At 37.7% G+C, this 21,696-nt stretch overlaps 1 protein-coding gene across 1 annotated transcript; it reads left to right on the top strand.

Annotated features, from left to right (window-relative positions):
* Positions 1–1,678: 1,678 nt before the first annotated feature.
* LOC140532785 (testis-expressed protein 264 homolog) lies at positions 1,679–3,163 on the top strand. The gene has a single exon (XM_072651666.1). It carries the CDS (start codon positions 1,801–1,803, stop codon positions 2,740–2,742), a length of 942 nt encoding a protein of 313 aa, XP_072507767.1. The 5' UTR covers positions 1,679–1,800; the 3' UTR covers positions 2,743–3,163.
* Positions 3,164–21,696: the final 18,533 nt, after the last annotated feature.

The following is a 21,696-nucleotide window of genomic DNA, read 5'->3' as shown; positions in this document are numbered from 1 at the left end:
CCAAAAGAATGAAAAAATGGAAGATAATATGAACTATCTCATTGGAAAAAACAACTGACCTGGAAAATAGATCCAGGAGAGACAATTTAAAAATTATGGGACTACCTGAAAGCCATAATCAAAAAAAGAGCCTAGACATCATCTCTCATGAAATTATCAAGGAAAAGTGCCCTGAGATTCTAGAACCAGAGGGCAAAATAAGTAATCAAGGAATCCACTGATCACCACTTGAAAGAGATTCAAAAAGAGAAACTCCTAGGAACATTGTGGCCAAATTCCAGAGTTCCCTGGTCAAGGAGAAAATATTGCAACCAGCTAGAAAGAAACAATTCAAGTATTGTGGAAATACAATCAGGATAGCACAAGATCTAGCAGCTTCTACATTAAGGGATCAAAGGACATGGAATATGATATTCCAGAAGTCAAAGGAACTAAGACTAAAACCAAGAATCACCTACCCAGCAAAACTGAGTATCATACTTCAGGGGAAAAAATGGTCTTTCAATGAAATCAAGAACTTTCAAGCATTCTGGATGAAAAGACCAGAGCTGAAAAGAAAATTTGACTTTCAAACACAAGAATGAAGAGAAGAATGGAAAGGTAAACAGCAAAGAGAAGTCATAAGGGACTTTACTAAAGTTGAACTGTTTACATTCCTTCATGGAAAGACAATATTTGTAACTCTTGAAACTTTTCAGTATCTGAGCACTGGGTGGGAGTACACACACACACACATGCACACACGTACACATACATAGAGACAGAGTGCACAGAGTGAATTGAAGAGGATGGGATCATATACTAAAAAAAAAAAAAAAATGAAATCAAGCAGTGAGAGAGAAATATTGGGAGGAGAAAGGGAGAAGTTATATGGGGCAAATTATCTCTCATAAAAGAAGCAAGCAAAAGACTTATTAATGGTGGGATAAAGAGGGGAGGCAAGAGAAAAACATGAGATCTACTCTCATCACATTCCACTAAAGGAAAGAATATAATGCACACTCATTCTGATAGGAAAACTTATCTCATAATACAGGAGAGTGGGGGACAGGGGCACAAGCAGGAAGGGGGGGGAGGATAGAGGGGAGGGCATGGGGAGGAGAATGCAATACGAGGTCGACACTCACGTGGAGGGAAAGAACCATAAGAAAATAGAAGTAATGGGGGACAGGACAGGATGGAGGGAAATATAGTTAGTCTTATACAACACAACTAGTATGGAAATCATTTGCAAAACTAAACAGATATGGCCTATATTGAACTGCCTGTCTTCCAAGGGGAAGAGAGGGAGGGAGCTAAAGAAGTTGGAACTCAAAGTGTTAGGACCAAATGTAATGTTCTTACCACTGGGTAACAAGAAACACAGGTTAAGGGGTCAGGAAAGCTATCTGGCCCTACAGGACAAAAGAGAAGATGGAGACAAGGGCAGGGAGGGAGGATAGAGGAGAGAGCAGATTGGTCACAGGGGCAATTAGAAAACTTGGGTCTGGGGGGGGAGGGGGAAAAAAGGGGAGAAAATTTGTAACCCAAAATTAAAAATTTAATAAAAAAAAAAAAAAGAAATACAAATTAACAACCAAATGAATAAAACTTTGAAATTTCTAAGAAAAAAAAATTTAATATAATCAAAATTATCCATTTTAAAAAAAAAAAGAAAGAAAGAAAATATTTGTGGGGAAGCGGAGCCACCGGGACGAGCCCCCGGCTGGGCTGGAGGGACCCGGGCCAGAGGGGGAATGGGGGGGCCCCCGAGCCCGCTGAGCCCTCGGCATTTCTCAGGGAGTGGAGGGCCCAGAAGCCATGTCTGAACTACTACTCCTGGGCCTGATTGCGGCCCTGGTGCTGACCCTTCTGCTGACTCTGCTGGCCTTTGCGGTATACTCTGGGCTGCTGGAAGACGTGGTAGTGAGTGCAGGCTCTCCCCCAATCCGGAATATCACACTGGCATACAAGTTCCACGTGGGCCCTTACAAGGAGTCAGGCCGCTTATTCACAGAGAGCTGCAGCATCTCTCCACGCCTTAGTTCCATTGGGGTCTACTATGACAACCCCCACACGGTTCCTCCAGAGAAGTGCCGCTATGCTGTGGGCAGCATCCTGAGCGAGGGTGAAGAATCACCCTCCCCTGAGCTCATCCGCCTCTACCAGAAGTTTGGCTTCAAGATCTTCTCCTTCCCAGCCCCCAGCCATGTGGTGACAGCTGTCTTCCCCTACACCACAGAGCTCTCCATCCATCTGGCTGCCCACAGGGTCCATCCTGCTCTGGACACCTATATCAAGGAGCGGAAGCTATGTGCCCATCCCAGGCTGGAGATCTACCAGCAGGACCAGATTCACTTTATGTGTCCACTGGCTCGACAGGGTGACTTCTACGTGCCTGAGGTGAAGGAGACAGAACGCAAAAGCCGAGCAGCTGCCGAGACTGATGACGCCCAGACTGATGTCACAGGAGCTGACACGCTGAGCGATACCAGCTCCGTCAGTCTGGATGCAGGACCCGGGAGCCTTGAAAACTCTGCCGCCACCTCCATGTCCCCTGGTGTGGCAGGGCGCAACTGGGATGACACCGATAACCAGAGAGAGCACAGCTACAGCGAGTCAGGGGCTAGTGGTTCCTCCTTCGAGGAGCTCGACTTGGAGGGAGAAGGAGCCTCAGGTGATCTTCGCTTTAGCCATGAGGCCGAGCCCCCCGGGCCCAAGTGGGCCAAGGACCCCAGCACCCCAGAAAAGGATGAGGAGTAGCTGCCCCTCCCGGTCAAGGGCAACACCTCCCACTCTCCTCAGGCTTAATCAAAGAGGAACTGATCCAGTTCATCCTTCCCCACCTCTGACCTGTCCTGGCTGCGCCTGACTCTTGCCCTTCTCTAGACCCTCAGCTCCAAGGGTGGGAGCCAGTGCAGCCCTGACTGACCTTGGGGTTCTGTAGAGCGGCTCCTGGCCATCTCCTGACCAGGTTGGGAGGCTGTCGCACTCCCTCCTGCACCTCGAGCTCTTTTTTCCTTGCTCCCTGGCCTGTTATTCCCAGCCAGCTGGAGGGAGCACAGTCTCTTCCCTCCCATTTGCCCCTCCCTCATCAGTCTCTTTTTCAGACTTACATTGGGACTTTTAGGATCCAGAATAAAGCAGATGATTTTCGTTTCAAAAAAAAAAAAAAAAAAGAAAATATTTGTGCATTTACAATTTTAGTACATTCTCATAGCAATATTTCAGTGATTCTTCCATATGATATATTAACTGGGTAAATAGAATGTTATCATTCTTTTAAAAGGCATGAATGAATTTCAAAAGGTCATACAATAGCTAGCAATTTCTTTTTTTTTTTTAATTTTATTTTTAATGGTTTACAATCGCTTCCATAAAATTAAGATTTTATCCCCCCCATGCCTACCACCCATTACCCCCCTCCCCTCCACGACCGCATACAATTCTGTATAGGTTCTACATATACTTTCCTACCGAGTACTTTTTCACTGTAGTCATGCTATGTAGTCGAACTAAAATAAGTGGAAGAAATCATATAACAAATCAAAACATGATACACAAAAACACACACACACAAACATGATCTGCTACTTTCTGTGAATGACTTCCATATTTCTTTCTCTGAGTGTGGAAGGCATTTTGCCTTAGAAATACACCATTGGGATTTTTTTTTTTTAATAAGTTCTTGCATTATTACGGAATTCCAAGTCTACCAGAAAAAACTCTCGCACACTGTGGTCGTTGCTATGCACAAAGTTCTCCTGGTTCTGCTCCTTTCACTCAGCATCAGATCATAAGTCCTTCCAGGTCTCTCTGAAGTCTTCTTGTTCATCATTTCTTATGGCACAATAGTACTCCATTACATTCATATACCATAATTTATTCAGCCATTCCCCAATTGATGGGCATCCCCTTGATTTCCAGTTTTTGGCAACTACAAAGAGTGCTGCTAAAAATATTTTTGTACATGTGGGACCCTTTCCCATTTTTATGATCTCTTGGGGATACAGTCCTAGTAGTGATATTGCTGGGTCAAAGGGTATGCACATTTTTGTAGCCCTTTGGGCATAGTTCCAAATTGCTCTCTGAAATGGTTGGCTGAGCTCACAGCTCCACCAACAATGAATTAGTGTTCCAACTCTCCCACATCCTCTCCAGCATTTATCATTTTCTTGTTCTGTCATGTTTGCTAATCTTATAGGTGTGATGTGTTACCTCAGAGTTGTTTTGATTTGCATCTCTCTAATCAAAAGTTATTTAGAGCATTTTTTCATATGATTATAGATATCTTTAATTTTTTCTTCCGAAAATTGCCTGTTCATATCCTTTGACCATTTATCAATTGGGGAATGACTTGTATGATTATACATTTGAGTCAGTTCTCTGTATATTCTAGAAATGAGGCCTTTATGCCCAAGCTTAGCCATAAAAATTCTTTCCTAATTTACTACATCCCTCTGAATTTTGGTTGCATTGGGTTTGGTTGTGCAAAAACTTCTCAGTTTAATGTAATCAAAATTATCCATTTTGCATTTCATAATGCTTTCTATCTCTTCTTTAGTAAAAAATGCTTCCCTTCTCCATAAATCTGATAAATACACTATTCCTTGCTTCTCCAGTTTATTCATGGTATCAATGTTAATACCTAAATCATGTACCCATTTGGACTTTATTCTTGTGTATGGTGTCAGGTATGGGTCTATGCCTAATTTCTGCCACATTGTTATCCAGTTTTCCCAGCAATTTTTGTCGAACAGTGAGTTCTTATCCCAGAAGCTGGGGTCCTTCGGTTTATCAAACAGGAGGTTGCTATACTTGCCTACCTCTCTGTTTCTTAGCCAATACCAAGTGGTTTTGATAATTGCTGCTTTACAGTACAATTCGAGGTCTGGTAGAGCTAGGCCACCTTCCCAAGCATTTCTTTTCATTAGTCCTTTTGATATTCTGGACCTTTTTTTCTTCCAAATGAATTTTGATATTGTTTTATCCAGCTCTAGAAAGTAATTATCTGATAGTTTAATTGGTATGGCACTAAATAAGTAAATTAATTTAGGTAGAATTGTCATTTTTATTATATTAGCACGGCCTACCCATGAGCAACTGATGTTTTTCCACTTACTTAAATCCGACTTTATTTGTGCCAAAAGTGTCTTGTAATTGTGTTCATATAATCCCTGGGTTTGTTTTGGCAGGTAAACTCCTAAATATTTTATCCTGTCTACCCTAGCTTTAAATGGGATTTCTCTTTCTATCTCTTGCTGTTGGACTTCGTTGCTTATATATAGGAATGCAGAAGATTTGTGTGGGTTTATTTTGTAACCTGCAACTTTGCCAAAGTTGTTTATTATTTCAAGTAGTTTTTTACTCGAATCTATGGAATTCTCTAAGTAAATCATCATATCATCTGCAAAGAGTGATAACTTAGTCTCTTCTTTGGCTATTCTTATTCCTTCAATATCTTTATCTTGTCTAATTGCTACAGCTAACATTTCTAGTACTATATTGAATAATAGAGGTGATAATGGACATCCTTGTTTCACCCCTGATCTTATTGGGAATGCATCTAGCTTATCCCCATTGCATATAATGCTTGCTGAAGGTTTTAGATAGATACTGCTCATTATTTTATGGAAAGTTCCCTTTATTCTTATGTTCTCCAGTGTTTTTAATAGGAATGGGTGTTGTATTTTGTCAAAAGCTTTTTCTGTATCTATTGAGATAATCATGGTTTTTGTTAGCTTTGTTGTTGATGTGATCGATAATGCTAATAGTTTTCCTAATAGTGAACCAGCCCTGCCTTCCTGGTATGAATCCTACCTGATCATAATGTATTAATCTCATGATAAGATGCTGTATTCGTTTTGCTAAAATCTTATTTAAAATTTTTGCATCTACATTCATTAGGGAAATTGGTCTATAATTTTCTTTCTCTGTTTTGTCTCTTCATGGTTTAGGTATCAAAACCATATTTGTATCATAGAAAGAATTTGGGAGGACTCCTTCTTCCCCAATTTTCAAAAATAGTCTATATAGTATTGGCATTAACTGTTCTTTAAATGTTTGATAGAATTCACTTGTGAATCCATCTGGCCCTGGAGATTTTTTCCTAGGGAGTTCATTGATGGCTTGTTCAATTTATTTTTCTGAGATGGGGTTGTTTAAGTATTCAACTTCCTCTTCTGTTAATCTGGGCAATTTGTATTTTTTAAAATATTCATCCATCTTGTTTAGATTATTGAATTTGTGGGCATAAAGTTGGGCAAAGTAGTTTCTAATTATTGTTTTAATTTCCTCCTCATTGGAGGTAAGTTCACCTCTTTCATTTTTAATATTAGTAATTTGATTTTCTTCTTTCTTTTTTTAATCAAATTGACCAAATGTTTATCAGTTTTATTAGTTTTTTCATAAAACCAACTATTGGTTTTATTTATTAATTCAATAGTTTTCTTAATTTCAATTTTATTAATCTCTCCTTTGGTTTTCAGTATTTCTAATTTGGTATTTACTTGGGGATTTTCAATTTGTTCTTTTTCTAGCTTTTTCAACTCCAAGCCCAAGTCATTGATCTCCTCTTTCTCTATTTTATTTATGTAGGCATTCAAGGATATAAAACTTCCCCTAAGAACTGCTTTTGCAGTATCCCATAAGATTTGGTATGTTGTCTCATTATTGTCATTCTCTTGAATGAAATTGTTGATTGTTTCTATGATTTCTTCCTTAACCCATTCCTTCTTTAGGATTAGATTATTTAATTTCCGATTGATTTTTGGTTTATCTTTCCATGGCCTTTTATTACATGTAATTTTTATTGCATCATGATCTGAGAAGGATGCATTGATTATCTCTACCTTTCTGCACTGGATTGTGAGATTTTTATGTCCTAGTACATGGTCATTTTTTGTAAATTTTCCATGTACTGCTGAGAAAAAGGTATATTCCTTTCTATTCCCATTCAATTTTCTCCAAAGATCTATCATATCTACCTTATCCAGAGTTTTATTTACCTCCTTAACCTCTTTCTTGTTTATTTTGAGGTTAGATTTATCGAGTTCAGAGAGGGGGAGGTTGAGGACCCCCACTAGTATAGTTTTGCTGTCAATTTCTTCCTTCAACTTCCCCAACCTCTCCTCTAAGAATCTGGATGCTATACCACTTGGAGCATACATGTTTAGTAATGATATTGCTTCATTGTCTATGGTGCCTTTTAGCAGGATATAGTTTCCATCCTTATCCTTTTTGATTAGATCTATTTCTGCTTTTGCTTTGTCTGAGATTAGGATTGCTACTCCTGCCTTTCTTACATGAGATGAAGCACAATATATTCTGCTCCATCCTTTGACCTTTATCCTATGTGTGTCTCCCCGTTTCAAATGTGTTTCTTGTAAGCAGCATATTGTTGGATTATGGCTTTTAATCCATTCTGCTGTCCGTCTCCGTTTTATGGGAGAATTCATTCCATTCACATTCACAGTTATGATTACAATCTGTGTATTTCCCTCCATCCTCTTTCCCACCATTTGTGCTTTTATCTCTTCCATCTCCCTTCCCCTCCTCAATAGTACTCACTTTTCACCCCCTCCTCCTGCAGCCTTCCCCTCTTTCTTATAGCCCCCCTCCCTTTTACTCCCCTTTACTCTTGTTGTTTCTTCCCTCCCTTTTAGCCTCCCTCCCCTTTCTTCCCCCTTCCCCTCCTACTACCTATAGAGCTAGTTAGGATTATCTACTTAAGTTTATTGTTCCCTCCTTTAAACAAATAAGATGAGAGTACCTCTCAAACAATGCTCATCTCCCTCCCCTCCTTCCCTCTACTATAATTTTGTACTTCTTCCTGTGATGTAATTTGCCATTTTCTGCTTCCTCCTTTTCACACCTCCTATTACAATCCCTTCTCATACTTAAATTGTATTTTTGACATGACATCATTTACTTTATACCCGTTCCCTTTATGTATATCCCTTTTAACATAATAGCTGCACAATTCTCAAGATTAACAGGTATCATCTTCCCTTATTGGGAGGTAAACAGTTTGCCCTAATTGAGTGACAAGGTTTTGTTTTTGTTTTTTCCCCCCTGTTTACCTTTATATGATTCTCTTGAGACCTGCATTTGAAGATTGAATTGTCTATTGAGTTTTGGCGTTTTGGTCAGGAAGCTCTGGAAATCCCTTATTTCGTTGAATGACTTTCTCCTTGCCTGAAATGTTTTGCTGAACTTTGCTGTGTAGTTGATCCTTGGTTGAAGTCTCAAGTCCTTTGCCTTATGAAATATTGGGTTCCAATTCTTTCGATCTTTTAATGTAGAAGCTGCAAGGTCCTGTGTGATCCTGACTGTATGTCCTTGATATTTGAATTGTTTCTTTCTGGCTGCTTGTAGTATTTTCTCCTTCACTGGATAGCTCTGGAATTTGGCAACGATATTTCTTGGGGTTTTGAGTTTGGGATCCCTTTCGGGAGGGGAACAATGGATTCTTTCGATGACTATTTTGCCCTCTGAATCTAGCACTTCTGGGCAGTTTTCCTTGATGATTTCCTGGAAGATATTGTCCAGGCTCTTTTCTTCATCATGGGTTTCTGGCAGGGCAATAATTCTTAAATTTTCTCTCCTGGATCTATTTTCCAGGTCAGTTGTTTTTCCAATTAAATATTTTACATTTTCTTCTATCTTTTCATTCTTTAGATTTTGTTTGACTGATTCTTGTTGCCTCATTGAGTCATTAGTTTCTACTTGCCCAATTCTAATCTTTATCATATTGTTTTCTTCAGTTAACTTTTGCATCTCCTTTTCCATCTGACCAATTTTTCCCTTTAAGGAGCTATTTTCTCCAGTTAATTTTTGAACTTCCTTTTCCATTTGTTCAATTTTCCTTTTCAAAGTGATGTTCTCATCAGTGAATTCTTTTTTTATAATTTTAAAATCATTGGCCAGTTTTTCTTCTATTTCCTTCTTCAGCTGTTCCAGGAGAGCTGCTTGTGTTTGCGAGATGTTCATAGTCCCTTCTGAAGTTTCAGATGGAAGTACAGTCTCAGCTCTGACCTCTTTGGTGTTTGTGTTTTGGTCCTTATCCCCATAGAAAGACTCTATGGTTTTTTCACCTTTCGTCTGCCTTTTCCTGTTCATGATGTTGACTGAGTGTTGTAGCTTCTGGTTCTTTTAGTCAGAAGCTACAGAACTTTGTGTTGAGCTGATGTGTAAAAAAGCTAAAAGCAGGTTTTTGTTTTTTGTTTCCCGGATCAACCCTGGGGTTAGCTTGTTAAGTGTGTGGGAGGAGTGGTCTGGTCACAGGAGAGTTCCTCAGCTGAACTGAGGCAAATGTAAGCTCAGGGGATGGTGATCCCAGCTTCCCTATTGTCTTCCCTTTTCCCCTGGAGGGCTGAGGCACGCCTAGATGCTAATGCATGTTCCCACCCCTCCTGGGGCTCCTCTCTTGGCGCTGAGGCTTGCCTGGGTCTTAGTGCGAGATTTCTCTGCCCGGGTTCTCTGTCCTTCCAGTTCGCCTCTGCCACAGTAGGAGGAATCCCCCTTAGCTATTTTCCTAGCCTCAGGTCTTATGAGACTATTTGCCCCCTTCTGCTGTTCCTGCTGATTCAGGATTTTTCTGTGGAAATGTTTTATGTTTCTTTCACAGTCATCAGGGGGGGAGGAGAGAGAATTTACTGATCACTCTGCCATCCTGGCTCCCGGAAGTTCAAATAGGTGACTTACTGAAGTTTAATCTTCAGGCTGAAGGTTTCAGGAGCTGCTGCTCTGATATCTGGCTCTCAGTGGCTCTCACCAGCTTGTTTTGGCTTGTCTCCCGCTCTGCTGGTTCCGCCCGCCTCTCTCAGGCTTCTCCGGTCCCTTCTGCCCCGCTGAGCTGACTGCGCTGCATTGTGCTCTGGGGTCTCACCCCCGCGGAACAGATCCTTCCCATGGACCTTCCAGTCTAACCTGGGCTCCGAATCCATCGCAGTCTGTTTGCCACTGGATTCTGCACCTCCCAAATTTAGTCAGATTCTCCTTTCATAGGTATCCAAAGGAGTTTGTCCAGGAGCTTAGGTGAGTCGTTGCTCTCACTCTGCCATCTTGGCTCTGCCCCCCAATAGTATCATTTCTTAAAAAATGTACATGCCTTAATTAAAAATAATTTATTACTAAAAATGCTAAATATTATCTAAGCCTTTAGAGAGTCATACCTTTTTTTTCTCCTGGTGGAGGATTTTTCTTTGATGTTGATGGCTGCTGGCTGATCAGGGTTATGTTTGCTGAAGATTGGGGAAGCTGCTGCAGTTTCTTAAAATAAGACTATAATGAAATTACTGCATGAATTGGCTCTTCCTTGCACTTGAACAGATAGAGGTCATTATAAGGTTATTATCTGGTCTAATTTCAATGTTGTGTCTCAACACATTAGGTTAGGGGATGGCTCCTTGGTAGCAGTCAGAACATGCACCAAATGTATTGATTAAGCTCACTGCTTTATGTGGCCCCCCAAAATAATTACAATAGTAATATCAAAGATTACAAATCACCATAACAGGTATAATAATAATTGAGAAGTTTGAGATATTGTGAAAATTTCCAAGATGTTACATAGAAGCATGAGGTGAGCACATGCTATTGGAAAAAATAGTGCTGATGGACTTGCCTGACACAGGGTTTCCACCCACCTTCAATTTGTAAACCAAAAAAAAGTGCAATATCTGTGAAGTGCCTGTATCCTTCTTTCTCTGTCTTAATGCTGTCCTTCTTTTAAAGTCTGTTTTTCCTTCTCCTCTACTATTTCTCTAAGCCTGAGCTCCCTTGGGATCAGAAAAAAAAGAATCCCTGTTCCCTTATGATCAAAAGTGATACTACCCCTTAGGGCTTCTGTTTCCTCAACCCAAAGTGGTCCCCTCTGCCCTTGATCTATGAATGATCCAGAAGAGGATGTAGGCAATGGATTTGCCAAACAGCTCTTGGTCCTGCACTGTTTGATTGCCCTTTGGGCACAGTTTCAAAATGCTCTCCAGAATGGTTGGATCAGTTCTCAACTCCACCAATATTATATGAATGTCCCAATTTTCCCATATCTCTTCCAACATTTATGATTTTTCTTTTCTGTCATATTAGTGAATCTGATAGGTGGGAGGTGCTACCTCAGTTGTGTTAATTTGTTTTTTCTAATTGAGAGTGATTTTGAATATTTTTTCATATGACTATAGACAGCTTGGATTTCTTCATCTGAAAACTGCCTGTTCGTATCATTTAATCATTTATCAGTTAGGGAATGACTTATATTCTTATAAATTTGAATCAGTTCTCAATATATTTAGGAAATGAGGCCTTTTATTAAGATACATTTGATGTAAAAATTACTTCTTAGCTTTTTCCTTTTCTTCTAGTCTTGGTTGCATTGATTTTGTTTGTGCAAAACCCTTTTTACTTTAATATAATCAAAATTGTCCGTTTTATATTTCGTAATGTTCTCTGTTTTCATTTGGTTGCAGATTCTTCCCTTTTCCATAGATCTGACAGGTAAGCTGTTCCTTATTCTCCTAATTTGTTTATCATATCACCCTCTATTAAAATCATGAACCGATTTTGATCTTAACTTGGTATACAGTGTAAGATTTTGGCTATACCTAGTTTCTGTCATATTATTTTTTTCAGTTTTCCTAGTCATTTTTTCTCAAATAGTGAGTTCTTGTCCTAAAAGCTGGGGTCTTTGGTTTTATGAGATTGTGTTTTTGCTTTCCTTCTTCCAGATGGTCCTTTATTTCTATGTATTTTTAATCCCACTCAGTTAACTTTTGCTTTGTTTCTTTGGTGACAGCTGCTACCAAGGATTAATTTTTTTTCTACTCTACCAGTTATTTCTATTATTCAAGTCATAAATGTTTCACTTACAGTTATTAATACTCTTTAAAATCATTTAGGAAAATTCTGCCATGCTTCCTTGATCTCTGCAGAATGGGTTCATCTATTTCATCAAGTATTGATTCATTTTCCTTTGACTTGCAATATTTGTTCATGGATATCTGATTTTTTACTTGATCTGGAGATAGTATTTTCTTCTTCTATTAATAGCTACACAGTTGTTTTTCTTCCTCCTGAGAGCTTTGGTAATTGGTACTTGGTAATTTCATCACCACCCCCTATTCCCACTTTCATTCACTTTCTGAGTCCCTCCCCTTTGATGGGAGTTTCCTTAGGGACTATGTCTCAGAGTCTGAGATTCTTCCCATATTTGGCAATTTACAGTTCACCATCCTCTATCTATGTTCCTCTTGGCTTTTTGGGGAACAGAATTGGCCCTAACTGGATGCTGAACTCATTTTCTTAGGCTTAGTAGTGTGCTACATAGCCCTATTTCACTCCTCAGGTATCCTGTCTTTTCTCTCTATACCTTAGTTCTCTTGTACAGTATCACAGATGATTTCACACTGCTAAAAAAACCTGAGCAGTCTCTGAATTTTGGAGTTTGGATTTCTGGAGAGAGAGAGAGGAGGAGGAGGAGGAGGAGATGAAGGAGAAGGAGGGGAGAAGGAAGAGGGTGATAACGGTATAAAGTTGAATTCTGCTTCAAGTATGTGAAGCTTGTGCAACCCTGTTGTACAGGGAGGTTCTGGGTGAAAGTTAAGGTTATTAGCCTTATCTGTAGTTAGCTGATTTTTCTTTTCTTTGGGTTTTTCATGTACTAAATTGCAGAGAAACCTGAAATTGCTTTGCCTCTAGTGAATAAATTCTATTTTGTAGAGGTCTGAGAGATTATGAGAATCAGATAAAAAATCTAGTATTCTATCTTGTGGGTCACATAACCTGGAAGTCCCAACTGATCCAGTTTTATTATGGGTTTGAACGAGTCTTTAAATACTTCAATTTACAAGACCAGCTCAACTGTAGAATCTTTAACAGTCCTTGAAGAATGCTCTCTGTGAGCTAAAACTTTTTCATGCTCCCTTTGAGTAATGGACATCAAAAAAATACAGAATAAAAACAAGTGAGCAGTTAAAATCCATGTGTATGACAAAATTCTGTTCAATTAACAGAAAGCTAACTAAAGGGAAAACAAATACAGATGCATATGGTTAGGGACACATGTTTTGAGCCTGTTTTTTTGTCAATAAAAGCACACATGAATGACCATTACTACCATAAAATAAAAAAGGTATTCATATTATTGTTCATTTCAAGTCATTCATGTAATGTTTAGAGCAGAGGTGTCAAACATTTAGCCTATATAGCTCACAACACTCCCATGTGAATCCTAAACCACATAAAGATATAATTGCAAATATTTAACAAATAACCCAAAATAAAATAAAACAGATTATTGTTGTTGTTGAATTTTTTAAGTTATGTCTGAGTCTCTGAGACACCGCTTGGGTTTTTTTTGGCAAAGACACTGGAGTAGTTTGCCATTTCATTCTCCAGCTCATTTTACAGATGTGGAAACTGAGGCAAACAGGGTTAAGTGACTTTTCCAGGATCACACAACTATTAAGTATCTGAGGCCAGATTTGATCTCTGGTCTTGCTTATTCCATGGCAGCACTCTACCCATTGTGCCACACTACTTACCTACCCCTAAACATAGAAAATGTTATACTTTAAAACTAAGTCAAACTACAGCCCACAGTCATCTTTATGGTTTAGTGGCCCCTGTTTCTATTTCAGTCTGACACTACTGTTGTGGACTCCAGTAAGACTGCTATCAAAATCTGAGAACTAAAGAAAAAGAAACTACTGAACAACCTTAGGCAATTATAACTTTTTCATTTCTATAAGGAAGTTAGATCGACCACAAAGGGGAAATCACCATTAGTAAAACTATGTAAAACATTTGGTCTCAGTGAAACCTATTGGGGTAGTAAAAAGTCAGTTAAATATTAATATTTTTTTCCTGTGGTTGCTATGAGAATCATATGAGATAATATTTATAAAGCATTTAGCACAATACTTGACACACAGTCCATCCTTAACAAATGCTTGTTTCCTTCCTTCCTTCCAAATAAAAGGTACTAGAATATATTGAAAATGGTGGTAATAAAAAAAAAATTGTGGTGAAACATAGTTCCATTTTTGTCGTTGCATCCCCAGAAGGTACCTGGGTTATAGTAATCACTTAATAAATAGTGGAGGGTGGGCATAGACCAATGCCTGACAATACCAGAATAAAGTCCACATGGATACAAAATCTAGATATAAAGGTTGATATTATAAACAAACTAGGGGAACAAGGAATAGTTTCTTTGTCAGATCTATAAAGAATGGAAGAATTTATGACCAAACAAGAGATAGAGAACATTATGAAGTATAAAATGAATAACTTTGATTACATCAAATTGAAAAGTTTTTGCACAAACAAAGCCAATACAACCAAGATTAGGAGGGAAACAGAAAACTGGGAAAGAATTTTTACAACTAGTATCTGGGATAAAGGTCTCATTTCTTTTTTTTAAATTTTTTTTTATTTTTTAATGTTTAACAATCACTGCCATACAATTGAGATTTTATCCCCCCCACCTACCCCCCACTACCCCCCTCCCTCCCCACGACTGCATACAATTCTGTATAGATTCTACATATACTTTCCTATTGAGTATATTTTCACTATAGTCATGCTATGTAGTCAGACTAAAATAAATGAAAGAAATCGTATAACAAATCAGAACATGATACACAAACACATATACATACACAAACATGATCTGCTACATTTTGTGAGTGACTTCCATATTTCTTTCTCTGAGTGTGGAAGGCATTTTGCCTTGAGAACCACCTTTGGGATTTTTTTTTTTTATAAGAAGTTTTTACGTTATTATAAAAATCCAAGTCTCCCAGAAAAAACTCTCACACACTGTGGTCGTTGCTGTGCACAAAGTTCTCCTGGTTCTGCTCCTTTAAAGGCCTCATTTCTAAAATATATGTAGAGAACTGAGTCAAATTTACAAGAATACAAGTCACTCCTCACTTGATAAATGGTCAAAGGATGTGAAGAGGAAGTTTTCAGAGGAAGAAATTAAAGCTATCTATCATCATATGAAAAAATGCTCTAAATCACTATTGATTAGAGAGATGCAAATCAAAATATCTCTGAGGTACCACATCACACATCTCAGATTGGCTAACATGACAAAAAAGGAAGATGATAAATGCTGGAAAAGATGTGGGAGAGCTGGAACACTATTTCATTGTTCATGGAACCGTGAGCTGATCCAACCATTCTGGAGAACAATTTGGAACTACACTCAACAGGCTATAAAAATGTACATACCCTTTGATCCAGCAATATCACTTTTGGGGTTGTATTCCAAAAAGATCATAGAAATGAGAAAAGGACCCACATATACAAACATATTTATAGCAGCTCTCTTTGTGGTGGCCAAGAACTAGAAATCAAGGGGATGCCCATCAATTGGGGAATGACTGAACAAGTTGTGGTATGAATGTGATAGAATATTATTGTGCTATAAGAAATGACAAACAGGTGAACTTCAGAAAAACATAGAATTATATGAACAGATGCGAGTGAAGTAAACAGAGTCAGGAGAACATTGCACTCAGTGACAGTGTACAGGAACAGTGTGTGAGAACTGGTTTTGATAGACTTGGCCCTTCACAGCAATGCAAGGACCTAAAATATTTCCAAAGGACTCATGATGCAAAATGCCATTCACATCCAGCAAAAGAACTATGGAGTTGGAACACAGAATGAAGCAGACTATTTTCTTTGTTATGTTTGGTTTTTTCTCATGGTTCCTCCCATTAATTTTAATTCTTCTATGCAACGTGACTAATGTGAAAATGTATTTAATAGGAATGCCTGTGTAGAAGCCATATAAGATTGCATGCCCTCTTGGGGAGGAAGGGGGAAAATTTGGAACTTACAGAAGTGATTATTGAAAACTGAAAACAAACAATTTAATACATTTTTGGGGAAAAAATAAATAATGGAGGGAATGTTGGTGCATGACTTTCTGTTTGCAGATGACTTTGCACTCAGTGCAGCCTCTGAAACTGAGATGCAACAAAGTATGTATCAATTCTCTTCTGCCTGTGCTAATTTTGGCCTAATAATTAACACCAAGAAAACACAGGTGCTCCATCAGCTACCACCACACTATCCATATGTGGAACCATCACTTACAACAAATGGAGAAGTTTTGAAAGCTGTGGATAAGTTCACTTACCTTGGTAGTGTGCTTTCAAGGGATTTACACATTGATGATGAGCTTGACACATGCATTGCCAGAGCTAGCTCAGTGTTTGGGAGGCTCCGAAGAAAATTTGGGAGAGAAGAGGTATTTGACTACCAAACTGAAGGTCTACAGAGCCATTGTGCTGCTATCATTGTTACATGTTTGTGAAACATGGACAGTCTACCAGCACCATGCCAAGAAACTGAATCATTTCCATTTGAACTGTCTTAGAAAGATTCTAAGGATTACCTGGCAGGATAAGGTACCAAGTACTGAAGTCTTTGCTCGAGCTGAACTGTCAAGTATTCAAACTATGCTTCAGAGAGCGCAACTCCAAAGGGCTGGCCACGTTGTTCAAATGCAAAATGTATGCTTGCCAAAAAGACTATTTTATGGAGAACTTGCATGGGGCAGTTCATGGCCAGAAGAAATGATACAAGGACACTCTCAAGGTCTCTCTCAAGAACTTTGGATTGGACTGTGCAACATGGGAAACACTGGCACAGGACTTCTCAGCATGGCATGCCCACATCAGAAAGGGTGTTGTGCTCTTCAAGTAAAGCAGAATTGAGACTGCACAAAGTAAATGCAGGATGCGCAAATTTGGAATATCCACCCCAAATATTCACATGGACTATCTTATGTGTGTCCAGCCTGTGGTAGAGCATTCCAAGCTCATATTGGTCTGATCAGCCACAGTCTGACACACTGAAATTTAACTTTATCATGGTGATGTCATTTTGGTCCTCTTTGATGATGAAGGACAACAACCCAGTTGTTGATAGAGGGAGGGCTATACAAGGTCATCAGCCTCACTTTCTTCTCCAGAACCAGGTTTCCCCTCCCCTCCTTTTCTTTTCCCTCCCCTGGCCTCTGCTTCCTTGCCTAGGGTGCTCTGCCCAGGTGAAGGTACACTTCCATGGCCAAAAGCTGCCTTTGTTCCTTTGGGTTTACTGGCTAGATTTCTTGCTCAAAGACCAAGCCTTAAGCCTCACTCACTCTGGAGCTCATAGATTGGACAATAGGTCCCACCCTCCTACCACAGAGTGAATGTAAATACTAAATATTAAACTGTTTCTCTTTTACCCAGGAACCTGAGGGTCTTCCCTTCCCAGTTTGATTTTTTTTTTTTATTAAAGGGGCCATGCCTTTAATAAACTACTTAAAGTAGTTTATTAAAGTAACTACTAAAAGAGATCTATTCATTGAATGGGTGTATCTCACTCAAAGTGAGAATCTGATAAGACCTTAGGCTAAAATAGCCAGGGTCTCCCATTGCATCCTGGGCCATCTCCAGTCAACCTGATGAAGATCTGATCCCTGGACCTAGATGATTCTGGAGGAGAAAGTGAGGCTGGTGACCTTGCACAGCCTTTCCTCACTCAAAGTCAATTGCAAGTCATGTCATCATGGAACTGAGGTCATGGAACTCTTTGAAAATGAAGGACAAAGACAACAACGTTGTTGATTGATTGATCTGTGAATTGGATTTGGAATTAGAGGGCCCAAGCTCAATTTGCTTCATTTCAATCAATCTGCAAGGCATAGAGCTAGACTGGAATACCAGCCCAGCTGTTTATTACATCAGCAAATTTTGAAAAGTTCTTTCCATTCTCCGCACTTTAGTTAACTTATCTGCTAAAAGAGAAGTTTAGATTAGATAATTCTAAAAGGATCTTTAAGCTCAAAAGTGTGTGATCCTAAGGAAGAGTTGTTAAGCTAACTTCTTATTTTCTCCTTAATCAAGAGTCCTTAACTATTTGTTTTTGTTGGTGGTGTCATGATTTCCTTTTCCAGTCCACTGAAGTATATGTACTAAACAAAATGATGTTTTTAAAAACATAAGATAAAATACATAAGATTTGAAAGGAAAATAATTAATCAAGTGTATATATGTATGTATATTTGTATGTGTATCTGTGTGTGTGGAAATCTATATAAATAATTTGTTTAATGACCCTAAAATATATAATTATGCATTACATAATCATTTTATTTATATGAATATATGTATATAAATAATTTCTATAATTGTATTAATAATATATGTATATATACTGGCATGTACTTTCAATGACCTCAGTTTACAAAGCCTTTCCTAGATATTTCTGGCAAGGAGAAGAGAAATAGAACCTTAGAGAACTGAATAGTCTGGTAGGCAGATATATGACAGGTGATTTTTGCTAGACAGGGAATTATAAATATATATTGGATTATGTGGTGATGAAGGGATGTGAGGTCAGCATAGTTTATTTCCATTTTAACTTTAAAATTGTCCATTAACTGAAACTTATTTGGGATGGTTGAACAATTGGAAATAGAGTCCAAAAATTAATTTGCAGTTTTCCCTCATTATGGAATCTGGGGAAAAATACTAATATATACCGCACTTTGTGAAGAAATTAACTCTCAAATATCTTTCCAGTAAAGACATTTGTTGAATAATATTCTCAACATACCATTTTTTTTCCTGAGGCCTGAGCTTTTTCTTCTCATATCTCACTCTTTTTCTATCATTATCTTATTGTAGCTAATTAGTTTGCTTTTAAATTCACACTAGACACACTAGAATTCTTTGTTCGGTTTTACCCCGAAATTTCTACCCCCTCCATTTTTTTTTTTTTTTGGTCTAGGTCTTATCATTGGTATGAGCTCCATTTTCATTATTTGGCTTGTTAGGTTACTTTTTTTTTTCAGCCCTCTGGAATATGTTTACCCCAAATATTAGTTAGAGTTGTGATAAGTACTTGGATTTTCATACACTTCAGTCATTTTCATGGGACACCTCCCTTTTTTAAGACATTGGTTTTGGCTTCAGGAAAGGGAATTGATCTTAGCTTCATGTTTCCAACAAAGAAAGAATCTCTGAGTTCATAGTGATTTCTCCTGTTTTTATCCCAGAATTTATCTCTCTTCCAGAGTCCTTTCTGAGTCCTTGAATGTTTATTCCTTGTCTTTCTATTCTTGCCTCGTCTTCCTGCCTGAAGCAAACTCTATTACCAAAAATACTGAGACAATCTCAGAGTTGGGAGATTATAATGTAAGCTACTTAAGGGGAGGATATTGTATTTTGACAGTCTTTGTATCCCCATTGCTTAGTATGAGATACAATAAATGCTCAATCTATATTAATGCACTCTTGAATGTGCCCATCAAACTTCTTAAAACTTCCAATGTTGGGAAATACATTACTTTTTTGAAATTTAATTTTTTTTTTCAATTTTGAGCTTTTTCCTTCCCCTTCTCCCTTCTCCCATTTATTGTGAAGCTAAAAGGGAAAACAAGTTGCAAGCAAGTGTAGTGAAGCAAAGTTAATTCCTGCATCAGTCATGTATAAAACAGGGAGTGCCAAAAAGAAATAGTCTGCTTCAGTCTGAAATATGTACTCTGAGGCCATCAGTTCTCCATTTAGAGGTGGATATCCTGTTTTATCATGAGTCCTTTAGATTTGTGGTTGATTACCATGATGATTGGGGTTCCTTAGTCTTTCAAAGTTGACTGTCCAGTCTTGTTGTTACTGTATAAATTGTAATCCTGGTCTTGCTCCCTTCAGTCTGCACTAGTTCATATATACCTTTCCAGGTTTTTCAGAATCCATCCCCTTTGTCATTTCTTACAGCATAAGAGTATTCCATCACATTCAAGGCATTCAGTCTTTCCTTAATTGATTGGCAGTGCTTAACATTCTGATTCTTTGCCACTATGAAAAGATATTTTTTTTGTATATATGGGTCCTTTTCCTGCTTCTTTTTTATCTCTTTGGGGTATATGCTTAGCAATAGTATCACTGGATCATGTTTAGTAGCTTTGGGGGAATAGATTCAAATTGTTTTCCAGAAAGACCTATATGCAACTCTACCAAGGATGCATCTAAGGACCTATTTTCCCTCATCACTTTCTAGTATTTGTCATTTTCCTTTTCTGCCATCCTAGTGAATCTGATGGATATGTTTTTCTTTATCCTACTTTTTATACTTTTCCTTCTTTTCCCTACTATCTTCTATTTAAGAGTTTGCAGTGCTTCTGAAAAATTACTCCCGTAATTTGATTGTAAATCTATCTAGTCTTTTTTTTTTTAATTTCTCCTTGAGGGGATTTAATGTTTTCTTTTCAGTTTCTCTAAATTAGGATTATTTAAGTGCTTTATTTCCTATTCTGTTAATATGATAAATTTGTATTTTGTCATCCATTTCATTTATATTATTGATTTTATTCATATAGCATTTAGTTTGTCAGTTTATTGGCTCATAGTCTGGCAAAATATCAACTCAAATTCCTATTATTTACTTCTTCATTGGTTGCAAATTTGCTGGTTTTGGTTCTTAATCATATAATTTGTTTTTGTTTCTTTTTACAGATGATAAATTAGATAAGGATATATGTTGTCAGTTTTATTAAAATCAACTTTATTCTTCAAGATTTCTAATTTGGCATTTAATTGGGGGTTTTAATTCATTGGCTCTCTAATTTTTTGTTTGTTTGTTTGCATGAGCAATTAATTCATCTGTCCTTTTTTCTCTTTTATGGATGAAAGTTTTCAGAGACTTAAATTTTCCCCTAACTACTCCTTTGGCTTCATCTCATACCTTTTAGTATGTTGTGATTATCTTTAATGGAATGTGGTTTTTTATGAATTTTTTTATTTTACTCATCTATTTTTAGAATAAAGAATTAAATTTAGTTTCCAATATTTAGTATGTACTTCAAAGGCCCTTCACCGAAAGCAACATTATTTCATTATGTTTGCTAAAAGATGTATTTGTTATTTCTACATTTGTTTTTGAGGTTTTTATGTCAGCTTTTTAGAAGATGCCATACATACCTGAATTATGTATGCTACTTCCTATTCTCCATCAGTATTCTCCAGAGATATATCATAGCTAACTTTTCTAAAATTCTATGCAGGTTCTTTCTTTTTTGTTCATTTATGATTGGATTTATCTAAGCCTGAAAGGGGTAAATTTTAGTCCCTTAATATCATAGTCCTTTGTTTATCTCATTTAACTTTACAAAATGAATTTAGATGCTATGCCACTTGGTGAATATATATTTAGAATTGATATTAATTCACTGTCTATGAAACCTTTTAATAAAATGAAGACTTCCTATTTATCTCTTCTGACTTTTCTATAACTTTTTGTGAGATTATGATTGCTATTTAATGCCCTTTAAAATTTAAACTGAAGCCTAATTTTAAGAGTCTGTGCCAATGCCTTATTTTAACTTTCTGCATATTTTTCTCTTTCAAGAATGCTCTTGTAAACAAAATATTTTTGGATTCTCTTCTCTTTGCTTTTCTCTTCCATTTTATGGGTGAATACCATTCACCTTTCAGCATTCATTCATTCACCATTATGATTGTTAATTTTGTTTTCCCCTTGGATTCTATCTTATACTTTTTCCTTCTTTTCCCCCACCTCCTTTTTAAGAATTTGCTTTGATTCTGACTAATTGCTTAATTGATTTCCTGCCATCCTTATTCCTCCTTCTTTCCTTCAACTCTTCTTTTTCTAATTAATCTACTGGATATGGTTTATTTTTTTTTCCAGGTCTGT

The sequence above is a fragment of the Notamacropus eugenii genome, chromosome 3, assembly GCF_028372415.1.
Source record: "Notamacropus eugenii isolate mMacEug1 chromosome 3, mMacEug1.pri_v2, whole genome shotgun sequence".
In the NCBI taxonomy this organism is placed as follows: domain Eukaryota; kingdom Metazoa; phylum Chordata; class Mammalia; order Diprotodontia; family Macropodidae; genus Notamacropus; species Notamacropus eugenii.
The sequence above is the reverse complement of the archived record's forward strand: the minus strand, read 5'-3'. Positions and strand labels throughout refer to the sequence as shown.

Coding starts and splice junctions, on each gene's coding strand:
- LOC140532785 (XM_072651666.1), top strand. CDS start 1,801: ATGTCTGAACTACTACTCCTGGGCCTGATTGCGGCCCTGGTGCTGACC.